The 13594-nt window shown below is 40.7% G+C and overlaps 1 protein-coding gene across 2 annotated transcripts; it reads left to right on the top strand.

Annotated features, from left to right (window-relative positions):
* Positions 1 to 158: 158 nt before the first annotated feature.
* Positions 159 to 13214, top strand: si:dkey-14k9.3 (C2H2-type zinc finger protein). 2 transcript variants are annotated; one of them, XM_035519705.1, is made up of 9 exons: positions 159 to 423; positions 1332 to 1451; positions 1815 to 1913; positions 2058 to 2153; positions 3052 to 3162; positions 3332 to 3455; positions 4432 to 5194; positions 5619 to 5677; positions 5876 to 13214. In XM_035519705.1, the coding sequence occupies exons 1-9, from the start codon at positions 418 to 420 to the stop codon at positions 7189 to 7191; spliced, it is 2694 nt and encodes an 897-aa protein (XP_035375598.1). In that variant the 5' UTR covers positions 159 to 417; the 3' UTR covers positions 7192 to 13214. The 2 variants fall into 2 exon arrangements, with proteins under 2 accessions (XP_035375598.1, XP_035375594.1); XM_035519701.1 differs by having other exon boundaries at positions 1249 to 1451.
* Positions 13215 to 13594: the final 380 nt, after the last annotated feature.

Here is a 13594-nt window from a genome sequence, read left to right as displayed (position 1 = left end):
TGTAAGTTTAGTTTGGTAACGGTAGTGTATAATGATTATCACTTCATGAACATCGTCCACAGGAGGGAGAAAAGACGCAACCATTTAGTCATCTGGACGCACGGCGGCGCTATGGTTCGGCTAAGAGCGCATATGCAAACGTCTGGTGGTTAAACAGCTCTGTGAAGACTTGCGAGAGTGTTCAGACTGTTGTAAACTGTTCCTAGTCAATTCTCCTACCGTAATGACACGAACGTATTAGTTATTTATGATGAGTTTGAGCACCCATCTCGAATGCACGTGGGAACATAGTAACTTAAAAAGTAACGCTAGTTACAGGTTAGGAGACTATTTACCTTGCTATCGTAGCTACCTAGCCAGCTAACAGTGTTAGCTATCAAGCTGCAATGATGGAAGTCGGATTGCCAAAACAGGAGGATGCAGGTAATTGAAGGTTATTAATAAGCAGCGAATAGTTTTTTCCAGAAGCAAATAATGTATACTCACTCTTGGCTGTAGTTATTATTTTTTTAAGTATAGGGAGCGTTTAGTGCGGAGGTTTGTACACGTTATCTGAACCGAACAGAATTCACGTCCTCGGCAGTTGTAATGGTTGCGATCGTCAAAACCAAAGACGTGTGAGAGTCAGCAGCAGAGGGAAATAACATTATCTGACGTGCTTATAGTAGCTAACGCTAAGGTGCTTTGGCAGTTTTTTCGACACACTTTCCACGTTATTTGCTTTATCCCACTTCTCAGTACGCCAGGACCAAGCCATTCCAGTGGGCTACAGGTGTACTGGGAGTTGGGTTACAGCACCAGTAGACCATCTAGTGGAATACTACGCTCAGAAAACCTGTTGTTAACGGAGCATTCCACCCAAAAGCAATGTTTGTTTGTGAGATTAAAAGGAATAACGAAGCAAATGTTCGCTAGTTACTTTGTAAAAATAATTGTTTACTTGCAGATACTATCCTTTCAATCCGTAAGAATGTGTACTGAGCTGTGTCAGACAAAGCATAGGTATGAACTAGATCCTCACTGCATTATTACCCTTTACTACGCAGGGGATGCATGTAGTTTAGTTTATATTCATTCAGCTTGGTAAACTAAAAGATCCACGTTAGTATGAATAGTGTTGCTTAACTGAACTGAAGTAAAATTCCTTTCCTCACTTATAGTAATAAAGCGCTTATGCTTGTTTGTCACAGCAAGGCTCTTGAAGTTTTGTTTAATGATGTTTAATTGACAGCGTGCGCCATGTTTCAGATCAGTCTCTGCCTCTGTCCTCTCTGCGCCTTTTGGTTCCACCACTTCGGCTCATGTCTGCCCTCCTGTGGCGTGTCATGCAGCAGCGGAATGTGATGCAATATGGGATATTGGCAGACTTTGTGTCACTGGTTTCTGAAGCTGTCCCAGAGCTCTTCAGCCACACTCACGGAGTTGAACTTATTCTGGGACTGCGAGCAAAGGTGATGCCTTCAACATGAACTCTTGTGTGTTTATTGATGTACTGATCAATTGCTTGATTGGAGTGAACAGAAGGTAGGAAATTTGTGACATGATTGCCGTGTACATTACATTTGAAGGGTGGCAGTGCTTGAGCTAATGTGTGACTTTTGGCCTTGGTCCAGTACCAGGCTTAATTATAGGAAGCATTTATCCATTTCCCTCGTTCTTTTCAGTTATGGTCCTCTGTTTTTTGTTTTCTTAGAACTGCTTCATGCCATTGCACTGACTTGTAATGTTCTGCCTCCACTGGTTCAATTGCTACAAATTATTTAAACCTGCAGTATCAGCAGTTGATCATAAGGATATGTATATGTTTCCTCTAGCTGATTCTGGAGTTGTGCTGCCGGGGCGAGCCAGTGGATACACATACAATTCAGACTCACCTCAACAGCATCCAGCTGTCCCTGCCCCTAGTCAAAGATGTAAGACAAATATACCCCATAATATCAGAAAGACCATCATGCAGCCTGCACATTTATTGGACTATATGTGCTCCCACTGAAGTGCAGGAGTGTATGGAGAAATGTACATGCAACTTGCGATCAGTCTGCCATTTGGTCATGCAGGTGGACAGCGCAGAGGTGGGAGAGGCAGGACTGCCTTTTGTGGAGCTGGTCCAAACCCTCATTAAAAACACTGATGAGAGAGATCACTTCTTCCAGGTCAGAAATCTCTTAGGAAATGACTTTCCATGCTCATGTAATAATTTTTTAAACCTTATGAGAGAGAGATCTGAAGGTTGTGTTCCAAGAAGCTTAAAAAAAATAAAGGCAGATTTTAAAGGCAGAATATTGAGGGTAATAATTGCTAAACTGGTTGTGGCTAAGATCATTTTTCAGACAGGATTTCAGGCTTGTTACAGTAAAGTTGAGCCTAAGTAAAGTTTTTGCCTAAGCTCAACTAAGACCATTTGTTGTGTTGCACGTCCATGTGAAATGTGTAACAGTGACAGTCGCTAAGCAACTTGCGCTATTACTAAAAATTGCTATTCATACTTACTGTCAGCAAGCTAGTCTGCTGTTTCCCACTAGTGTAACATATGCACAAGTAGCAAAATGTTTTTTAAAAAGTATAAAAACTAGTTTGCCTAAAGTGAATTATGTAAATTAATTTACATAATTACATAATTATTATTTACATAATAATATATTTATCATTACAGTTTACATATAGCCAAAATGACATCTAAGGGATGCTATGATATGCTATGATGTTTTCATTGCGATCACCTTGCCATTGTAATGTTTAAAGAAGTTATCGTAGAAATGACACAGTTGATCCAAGTTTTATAGTAATGTCATAGTAACATTATTTAGTCAGTTCTGTTTTTATGTGTTTTTAATTAAATCTGTGAACACTGTGAAGATTTCTTACCAGATGTGGTAAAGCCCTAATGAAACGAGTACCAGAAATTCCACAAATTTCAGTAATTTCAAATGCCTTTCCAGGATAATAAACACATCTTAACTGTGTAAAAATGAATTTTGAATTTTCATTTAGTTAGGGTGGTAACATTTATAGTATTTCCATTATTTATATCCCTGTCTCTGCTCTCTACAGCATATATTTCCAGTGGAGTTTGGTCCGGATTATGACTCTGCTATTCAGACGCTAATGTGGGACTTTCTGTCCCGACTGGGGCACTTCCTGCCTGTCCCTGATCTCCTGCAGGTAGGAAATCATGAAGCATTTTGAAATGAGTCTACTTTGATTTTGATGACCATCCAAAAAATAATTAATAATTCTGTGTTATACAAAATAATGGGCCTAATTGCTCAGTCCATAATTGTTTGATTGACTAAAGAATTGTTCAAATGCTTTTCTATCCTTGTGATTTAAGACTGTAGATTGGCTGGGCTCTGAGTCTTCTGTTTTAAAGGACTGTGAGGAATCCATCAGTAACCCAGACAACTTGAAGTCACTGCTCCATCACCATAAGTTCCTTGGGCATCTGGACGCTCCTGGTAGGTAATGGAACTCTTAGTCCTGCTGTCAGTAATTACATTTTTGTGGGGGTTTTTTTTAGATATGAAAAATTGTTGTCAAAATGTATGTAGTGCCTTCAACAAGGGTGCTGTTTGCTTCAGGGACCAGGGAAGCAGACCACATGAATCATTTGATCATAGCAGGTTAAACTATGTAGTGCTGCGCTCCATCAGGACCAATATTTGATACCTTTAGTCTGTTAGTGCAGTGCAATTAAGTTTCAGCAGTAGATTGACAAATATTACAATTAATTGCTTAGGACACTTCTTAAGTCAGTGCTCAGCATGTCTGTCCACTTGTTCCGTGAGATGATCAGGTGGTATCAACAAAGATTTTGACATGTATTACTATTTTGAACAAGTTCATTAGTATTTAATTATTGTCCATGATTCTTTGGGTTATCTATACCCCAAAATCAAAGTGAGAACCAATAAAATATTGGTTGGCCTTTCACCAAAGTTCTTATGCGGTTAAGAGGTCATAAAAAGCTATTATAATGGATAGATGCCTTTATAATTGCATTTTTTTGTAGTACATGTTAATTGTTATATTTTGTAATTGTGTTCTTATTGTAGAATGCATTGTTACATGCATACAACCAAAGAAATAACAGCGTAGCTACCTTTTATTGTTCAACAGTTGAACTATCAAAACCTTTAATGTTCAACAGTTCAGTATTAAAAAATACAACTTCCTAGCTGTGACAGATGAATTCTAAATCATGACCCTAAATGTTGTCAGTATTTATGTACATATACCTTTTCAGTTCATTTTCATTACTTTTAGGACCCCTGTCCATAGCTGTTTATTTAATCTTTTAGTTTACTTTAGTGAAAGGAGCACACACAAAATTGGCCCAAATCAAGCTGATAAACTTGTTGCCAAGTTATAAAGTCCGAGTACTCTGCTAGTTAAATCTGAAGCTGATCACTTTTCTTTTACTTCCCTCCTAAGCCTCCTCACCATGCTTGAGTGTGGGTGGCTGCATCCTCTCTGCTTTGTCTGGCAAGAGAGACACCATGCACCGTCTTGGCACAGGCAGCCATCTGCCAAATTCCCCAGTGGACTCAGTTCCCGCTCAGATCCCGGAGTGTGTTATGGATGCAACAGACGTATTGACCGTTGTGGTCATGTCAGAATGGGCAGATGGCGAACTAGATGCAAATCCGGCCAGAGAGTGCCTTCCTGGAGTGGAAGCTGCTGAGCATGGAATCAACCAGCTGCATGCTGATGATTTTCAACTGAGGCAGTCACAGGATAACAGAACAACTAGGGAAAATGACCTTGGGAGTGAAAGAGGGGCTGATGCTGAGGACTATTTGGGGGAAACTGCTCTACACTGTAAGGAGGGTGACGGATCTTTGAAGGGTGCGAAAAGACGGAGACCAGAGGAGAATGTGTGTGACCCTACAGTGGGTGGAAACTGGTCGGACAGTAACCCAGCTGGCACATCCGCACTGGACCCTTCGCCATGCATGCCTGCATGCGCCCATGAAGAGTCAACTACGCTCACGCATCTCACAGCGATTCGGAGATCAGCCCGAGAGCCCAAGAAGACTTGGAAGATCAAAATGGTGAACCTCCAAAAGCAGAAAAGAAAACCTGTGCTCCATAAAGTGGTTAGCTGCCAAAAGCAGAGAAGAAGGCCTGCCACAGTTAAGAGAAACTCTGAAGCAGTCAAAGAGTTGAATGCAGGTCCCGTTGCATCAAATAACAGGTAAACACATGGAATTGCTGCTGACATGGATTTCATTGGTACTTGACTTGTAATCAGAAGGTTGCCAGTTCAAACCCCACCATTGCCAAGTTGCTACTGTTGGGTCCCTGAGCAAGGCTTATAATTGTAAGTTATTTTGGATAAAAGCGTCAGCTAAATGCCATAAATGTAAATTTATTCCTCTGTTACTAAGTCACATTGTGTTCAAGTATGTTTTTACATGCTAGCAAAATGCTTAAACGTTCGTCTCACAGCAAAGGTTGTGGACACCATGTTTCAGTAATAATTGGATCATGATTCTGTCACAAAATAAATTGAATGTTAGACCATGCCCTGAGATCTAGAGGTAAATACAAAAATTAAGACCCAAGTTTATTTAAATGTATTTATCCTGTATATTTGTATTATGTTCCTTGTTTTCAAGGGATTCTGTTGAACTTTCTGATGTGTCTTCTGGTTTGATCTCAAATGATGGAATTACAGGTTATATCCCATCCACATCTTTATAATAGTAATATCAGACTTTGTTTGTATAGTAAGCTACCATTTGGCAGCAAGTTCATTCGGGTTAATTTATGTGCAATAGAAATGTTTGCTTCATATTAACGTAATACATAGAGAATTATTTGATTTTGGTTATACTGGTCACTGCAACTGACACTGTATTGTCTCTCAAACCAGATTCTTTTGCAGACGTCTCCTCAAAGGTCTTCTCCTGTCCTATGTGCCCCTTCACCCATGCTCAAGAGCGGTACCTGAAAAGCCACATCAAAAAGATACACCCGGTTCCACAGGAGGATGGCAAGAAGGAGCCTCATATGTGCCAGGTGTGTGGCAAAGGCTACCGCTACCCAGGTATGCTCAAAGCACACGAGCGCACGCACACTGGCGAGCAACCCTTCCAATGCACGGCCTTGCGCTGTGGCCGCCGCTTCTCCCACATCCAGGCCCTGCGCCGCCATCGCCTCATCCATGCCTCCAGGCCCACCGAGGAGTTGGGACTCGAGGCGAAGGGGGAAGAGCCTGGAGCCAGTGAGCCCCAGATGTACTGCTGCCTGTACTGTGGTGAGAACTTCAGCTCACTGAGCGCACGGCGGGATCACCACCGCAGCCATGCCCAGGATGAGCTGAATCGCTGCAGCGACTGTGGCAAGCGCCTCAGCTGCCAGGCGGCGCTGGTCCGGCACAAACGCGGCCACCTGGACGAGCGGCCACACAAGTGCACGCTGTGTGAGGCCACCTTCGCCTGCGTCACCAGCTTCAAGCGGCACCTGCTGGCACACCGGCCTGACCGGCCGTACCGCTGTGGCTGCGGTAAGGGCTTCACGTACCGTGGTGCCCTGCTGTCACACCAGCGCATACACACGGCTGAACGGCCGTACCAGTGTGCGCACTGTGACAAGAGCTTTCTTTACCCAGGCGCCCTACGCAAGCATGAGTGGACGCACTCCAAAGAGAAGCCGCACCTGTGCTCACACTGCGGCAAGAGCTTCAAACGAGAGCGCACACTCCGTGCCCACATGGCCGGCCACACCAAGGAGAAGACTTTCCGCTGCTCACTCTGCGACAAGACCTTTGCCTACAAGGCCAGCCTCACGCGCCACGAGCTCACGCACACGGGTGAGCGGCCTTTCCTCTGCGCCGACTGCGGCAAGAGCTTCTTCTCCTTCGGCGAGCTGCTAAAACACCAGCGCTACCACACGGGCCACAAGCCCTTCCAGTGCTCGCACTGCGACAAAAGCTTCACGCAGGCCTGCTACCTCCAGTTGCACATGCGCTACCACACTGGAGTGAGGCCATACACCTGCCCGCAGTGCGGCAAAAGCTTCTTTACATCCTGCCGTCTGAAGCGGCACATGCAGATTCACACCGGGGAGAAGCCGTTTGAGTGCACAGAGTGCGGGAAGCGTTTCAGGCAGGCTTATGTGCTTAAGGTGCACCGGCGGACTCATGTCTGCGAAAGAACAGGGAGGATGATTAGCAACACTTTTATGTGAGGATTTTCTTCCCTTCTTCTTGGGGTTTTGTTTCAAAGCAGATGCACCTTTATCACTAAAAACCCAATCGGCCAGATTGGTAACAAGGGCTTGGGTTCAGCAGGTATTTGCTATGTTAACTCAGTAATGCTTCTCTAAGATCAGCAAGTTCCCTCTCAGGAATATCAGCATTGCTGGTTAGAAACACCAATTTTTCACCTGACTCTTCTACAGTCAACAGTACATCAGAGATCTCGTAGCACGACCACAACAATAACTGTTTTGTTATCTTTATGATATGTAGGCAGAATCAAGTCAGAGATCACAAAGGACTAGCACTGCCAAACAGCAACAGAAGAAACTTTTGTTTTCATCTTAAATCTCCATTACCAGCTTCTGCTGATGTGGGACCAGTTTTCCAAAGCCAAAATTAAACAACGGGTCACAAGTAAATGGAAGAATGATTCCATTAAGCTGCTGACTTTTTTAAATATAAAAATATTGTGCCCTCTTATTGCTGGTATTACAACACATGAAAACACACAATTCCAAATGGCTTCTTCAGCCATGAAAGTATCGGTGCCATCACTATAACCTTCAGAGCTTTTACAGAATGCAACAGTGCAAGACTGTTCTTTTGCTATAGATGCCACTGCATCTACATTTACATGTCACATGGTTATAGTTTATCAGTAAGACAACTTGTCATATTGCTGCCAAGAATTATTAGATGGTGTTTTCATTAAATGTATTCTGAATATATTCTCAATATGTTGGACTCAGGAACTGGTTAAAAAAGGACTGATGAGATGTAATTTTGTAATTTGGCTTTGGAGTGTTTTGGCATGCCTTTCACTACTGAATTTGTATACTTAAATCCTTTTTTTTCCCCTAATTTTTTTTATACTTTATTATACTTATAAAATAGATATGGACATAGTAGATTAAATAACACTCACCTTTTCCCCAGAGACATAGACATACATTTTTACATTTCTGACAAAACCGTTGGAATTTACGTGTGCAGCTACTTGAAGGCAAAAAAAACAAGATCATTTCAGAGAACATGGTTACATCTGCGCTCTCTAATTTCAGTCCATTTGTCTCGGCCTTTTCCGTACCATCAGTTAAGTGTAATTCCTTATTTGTACAGTTGATGTCAGCATTTTTTCATCTAAATGTTTTCCGTGTGCCAGTTATTACTTCTTACTCATTAAATCCACTGATTTAAAATCTTCCTGTATTCACGGCACAAGAAACATCACTTAAAACTGCAAAGCTGCACTAAAGTTTCATTTAGCTTCTGACAAAAAAATTATTTCATACAATAAACACCAATATAGTTCTCTGTGCCATCTTCTAATCTGTTAATGGATTCTGAATGTTGTAGATTGCTAAAAGCTTTTCATGGTTTTTCCTCTCCTGAGGGTGTGCAGCCAACTAAATGGGAAACTCAATACAATTCCCGGACAGCAGAAAGGCATAAAGGGCAACTGCCAGCAGGTGACTGTGCCCGGCTCCTCTCTTCATTCTCACCAAACCCCAGCTTTGGAATCCTGCTGTGTAATCAGAATGGCTCAACTGCCTTACTGCTGTGCAGTGACCTTCTGTGCTCAAAAGTGCTCTGCATAGGAGTTGTCCTTTTGCAACAGAATAGTGCCAACTTTCTCTACCTAGGTATGAATATAAAGGTACTAATTTTATAGGGCTTTGCAATAACCCGTTCTCTGTAATAAACACTAAATTAACTTATTACGTTTAATAAGCAACTCAGTGCTGAGTGTCCAATGAAAGCCCAGATGCTTTACCCAGCCTCTTCGAAGGAGCTTTGTCTGGCTGCCTGGGTAGATTATACACTGGACAGCATGATTCATTCTTTTTCCAGTGTCAGAATGATTTTTTTGGAATTCGTTCAAACTTCTGTAAATGAAAGGCACAGTAATTAACATGTACACTGTAATTACAATTTCTGGCTGGAAAAGCTTACAGCTCTGAAGCTAAGCTCCCATGTTTATATACTGAACAAGCTGTTAAAAGACCAGTTGTCAGTAAAGGTATAATTTGTTCAGTTAAGTCACTAAACATCAAGTCACTAAACAGCACCCATTTAACAATACTCATTTAACGTTTCCTGCCGAGAATCATGGGGTCAGGCTTTGGACAAAAAGCAAGAAATATTTTGGATTGGATTGTGTAGGACAGCTCTTTAGAATGCAGGAAGGATTGCTATACTATTTTAAAACATGAGGCATGAACTGTTGGCGGCATTGTGGCATCCTTCACCTTTGAAGTCAAGAAAAAGCCATGCCCTACTGCTTAGCAAATCGGGAATGTGCATGTAAAATCTGTGCAAGAATTGGAAAAGGCTGTCAGTGGGAGAGGTCTAGCCGCAGTGTACACCATAGATCAGCGATGTGTGATTTCTAGTGCTGAAGCGATCCCAAGAACACAAGCAGTTTTGGTTTTGTAATGGTTGTTTCAGCCTGCTGGAGTGCTTTACTAACAATGGTTTTAGGCTGTGCTAAAGAGGTTTGATTGACTGTGTCTTGGGCTTAATTTTGTCTTTTTTATTCGATGATGAAAGGTTATGGTCTTGAGTGCAGCCTTAGTATGTGAAAAATACATGGAAGTTAGGACAGTGCCCTTTTTCTTTTTCCTCAGTTTGGACAGAGCACTCTCAACCATTTCACTGCGAGTTATACTGTGTATGACTATGTATGTGACAAATAAACCAAACTTGAAACTTGAACTTGAACTTGAACTTGAAATGGTGCTGCTTGCTTATTACGTGATATGTAGCCAAATGGTTTACATCCAGAAGACAAATAAAACTCAAAACTGAAATCAGATTAACAATGCAGTTATAATGTGCTATATTGCTCTATTTTCAGTAGGAGTTTACCAATATCTCAGATTTATTCATTTAACACTTCTGTAGAGTTAAAGCTGGTGTTATGTGCAATGTGAGTCAGTTTACACAGGAGAGTGATCTCATTTGGCAGAAAGAGGTTTGGTGAATTGTGAGGTGGAGTGACTGCTTTTCTGGTGTCATGTTGAGATATGCTAGATTGGCTAATAAATAAGTTCAGGTCCATTCCTCTTCACACCGGAAGCAGTTGTTCTATAAAAGAGGAGAGAGACTGTTCAGCATCCAAATTAATTTCCTTCTGCATCCTCCCAGGTGTATCTCAACATAGAGCTAAAAGATATGAGAATAGCATTGGTCTTGTTACCATGTGGGGCTCAGAAGTCAGTCAGTTCCTAAATAAAGACCCCCTCCAGTGGAAATGTTTTTAACCTTGGTAACATGTCTATGTGGTGATTTTATATGTTAGAAGACAAATCACGACCGAAATAAGCAGTCAACACTATGGCTGAACAAACTGGCTTTGGAACTAAGGTGTACCAATGACAGATACAGAGACCCAAGGTTTTATACATTAGAAACAAGGAACCAAGCCTATGAACTTGCAGGGTGGGACTTTCCATATCATTACAATAATGCTCTGGTGAAATGTGTGGTATAAGAAGTGTAGTTGATATCTGATTTGGCCAGCTGTTGGAACTATTTTAAATATTATGGCAGAGACGCGTTCTGTTTTCAGTTGCAAAGTTGTGAAAGGAGTGAATGTGATGCTTCATATATTTCCAATGGATCTGAAAATCCGAGAGAAATAAGTGCAAAAAATTAGTGGAGAAATTGGAGTGTCCTAGACAAACTTCCAGAATAAACTCTGGTTGGCAGCACTCACTTTACAGAGGATTGTTTTGTAAATTTTATTTAAAAAAAAGATGTTTTGAAGCCCAATTCTCTTCCATTAATTTTTCTTGGGGACACAGCATGTACGAGCCAACATGATGGTCAACCAGTAAGTTTAGTTTTCTTGTGTTTTATCTGCGGACTATATACAACAAAACTAGTGTGCTAGATAATGTTAGATGTTAGCCTGGCAAGTACCACAATGATTCATGTCAATTGATTCATATTAAAAGGCATGTTATGATTTGGGATGTTGACAAAGAAAGTTAGGTTGAATGTTATTCAAAACAGTTTGTCAGATAGCCAAGCTGCTGAATTAATGATGGTTATATTCATTACAGTAATTCTGACAGAATACTTCACATAACTTTGGGGTTGTTCACAAAGAAAACATGTCACAGGTCATCCTCAAGCTGCTAGAACTGCGTTAGCAAGTGCATATGACACATGCTTTCTGACAAAGCCCTGAAGGCAAGCAACTCCCACATGTAGTCATTGCCCATGCTCTCTGGTCAAGAAGAAACCAGTGTTGGCACATTTTGCAAAGAAAACCATGCACAACTAAATAAATATAAGACATGGATATGAGATTGTGTGTTTATTTTGAAATATTTTTTCAATGGGGCATTCTGTATCTTCAGTTATTCTTATAATGTATGTATAATGTATGTAATGTAATGTAATGTCACTGTAAATGTAATACCTGCACACTGTATATAGTATACTGCATATAGACTGTATATTCTTTACAAACTAGTTGCCTTTTTCCAGAGACTTTCTGTGGTGTTCGAATTGTTTCTTCCTTATGGTACTTCTGGATGTTTACAAAGTAGTTAACTTGTCAGAGCTGGTGACCTGGACCATAGTCAAGCCAAAGAATCATTTTATCTGTTAAGATTAGGTTTCTAAAATTATAGGGAGTGTTGCACAAAACACATTACCATTCTGATACATTGACTTGTAGGCAACTCTGTACAGTTTGCTCTTCTTCTGGGTCAGTTTCCAGTTCAAACATGTAGGCTGAATTACTCCAATATTACTGCTTATCATTGCGTAGCACCCAGTAGTTAGCAATACAGGAAACAAGCAGTTTAGTGTCTTTAATGAGCACAGTTGAAGGTGAGCAAGTAAGCTTGAGCTGCAGGCAAGTGGCAGAGGCATGGGTGGAGATAAAAGGGGAGCCTATTTGCATATTCATAGATCCATGCATACTGAATAAGACAAAGGTGTAGATTTACATCTAAGACACTTTGGCATTAAGGGATTTTTTTCTTGGAAATGACTTATAAATATGTAATTTTGATGAGCATAGATGAGTTTTTATGGCTTTAATTGGTGACAGCAGAGGATCTTTAAGTCTTTTACAGTGAGACTGGATCCAGTTCAAGTTGCATTGTGAAACACATCACAGCAGAAACTGAGATGTATTGACTACCCTTTCCAATTGACATTTTCCATTTCCCTTTTCTCCTTAAAAGTTTGTGTATTTGTAGATGATGATGTACTCTGTAATTTGCAATTGAACTAAGGGGAAAGTAGCCTCCTTAGGGCATAGTTTGCACTCATCACATGGTCTAGCTCCACTTCACAGCTCAAACAATCAATTACTTGGATGAAGTAATCCTTTATTGCCCAAAGATGGGCATCGCCTTTGCAGACATATGAGACTTTTAAACCAGATTAGAGGCGAGTTATTGAATTTCTAACAGTCAAACATGGACAAATTCCCTCATGTATGAAACTCAAACACCCATGGAGTGGTGAGTATGTTAGCAGCCTCTGTACCTGTATTGGTGTGGTCTATGTGGATTTCAGATAGGGCTTTATTTCCAGGCTTTATTTAAGAAAAAGGATTTTGTCAGGTTTCCAGGGATTTGTCTTCAAACAAGAAGGTAATGAAGTGCTGAAGCTATTTAGAATCTGTGTTCTGTCACTGATCTGTGATTCTGTGGGCAGTTTATAAAATAATCTTTTCTTTTAAACTCTATATTACATTGCAATAGATGTGATCATTAATTATCAATAATGAGGAGACATATATTGTCCGGGGCCATTCTATGAAAATATTGTCTTTGACAAAATATTGTAATTATTAATGTAATAGTGTAATTTATAATATAATTTTGTTATTGTTATATATTTTTACCTCTTTTCAAAGAGGAAGAAAACAGCTGATTTCCTTTTACAGAAATCACATTCATGTGCCTGTGACCAAGGAGTGACCATGAAATCCAGACTGGGTCAGATGGTTGCTCTTAACTTGAATGTCCTCCATCTCACTGAAATATTGGAAATAAATATACAAAGACTCAAACATTGTTCCCTTGATTGCCATTGCCCTCATGAGGTGAACCTAGATGTGTCTTCATCTGCCTCCAAATATTTAAGAGCTCTGTGGAGAGTGCTAGAATAAGCTGTAATGCATACCTAAAGAGCCCTGCTCAAGCCTAATGAGCTAACCTGTTTAACTTCCCTCCCAATGAATAGCTTCATTCCTCTCGACAGAAAGCAGATGGCTGGGATGAGGGATATAAATAGAGCTCTAATAGATTAATGCAGTCTCTGATTTGTGGCTCTGGCATTTTGAAGAATACATGGTGGATAGAAGAAGGTCCTATGAATGCAAATGGTGGCAATTTCCAATTTCTGTATATGCAAAACTAT

The sequence above is a fragment of the Electrophorus electricus genome, chromosome 2 (genome assembly GCF_013358815.1).
Source record: "Electrophorus electricus isolate fEleEle1 chromosome 2, fEleEle1.pri, whole genome shotgun sequence".
In the NCBI taxonomy this organism is placed as follows: domain Eukaryota; kingdom Metazoa; phylum Chordata; class Actinopteri; order Gymnotiformes; family Gymnotidae; genus Electrophorus; species Electrophorus electricus.
The sequence above is the reverse complement of the archived record's forward strand: the minus strand, read 5'-3'. Positions and strand labels throughout refer to the sequence as shown.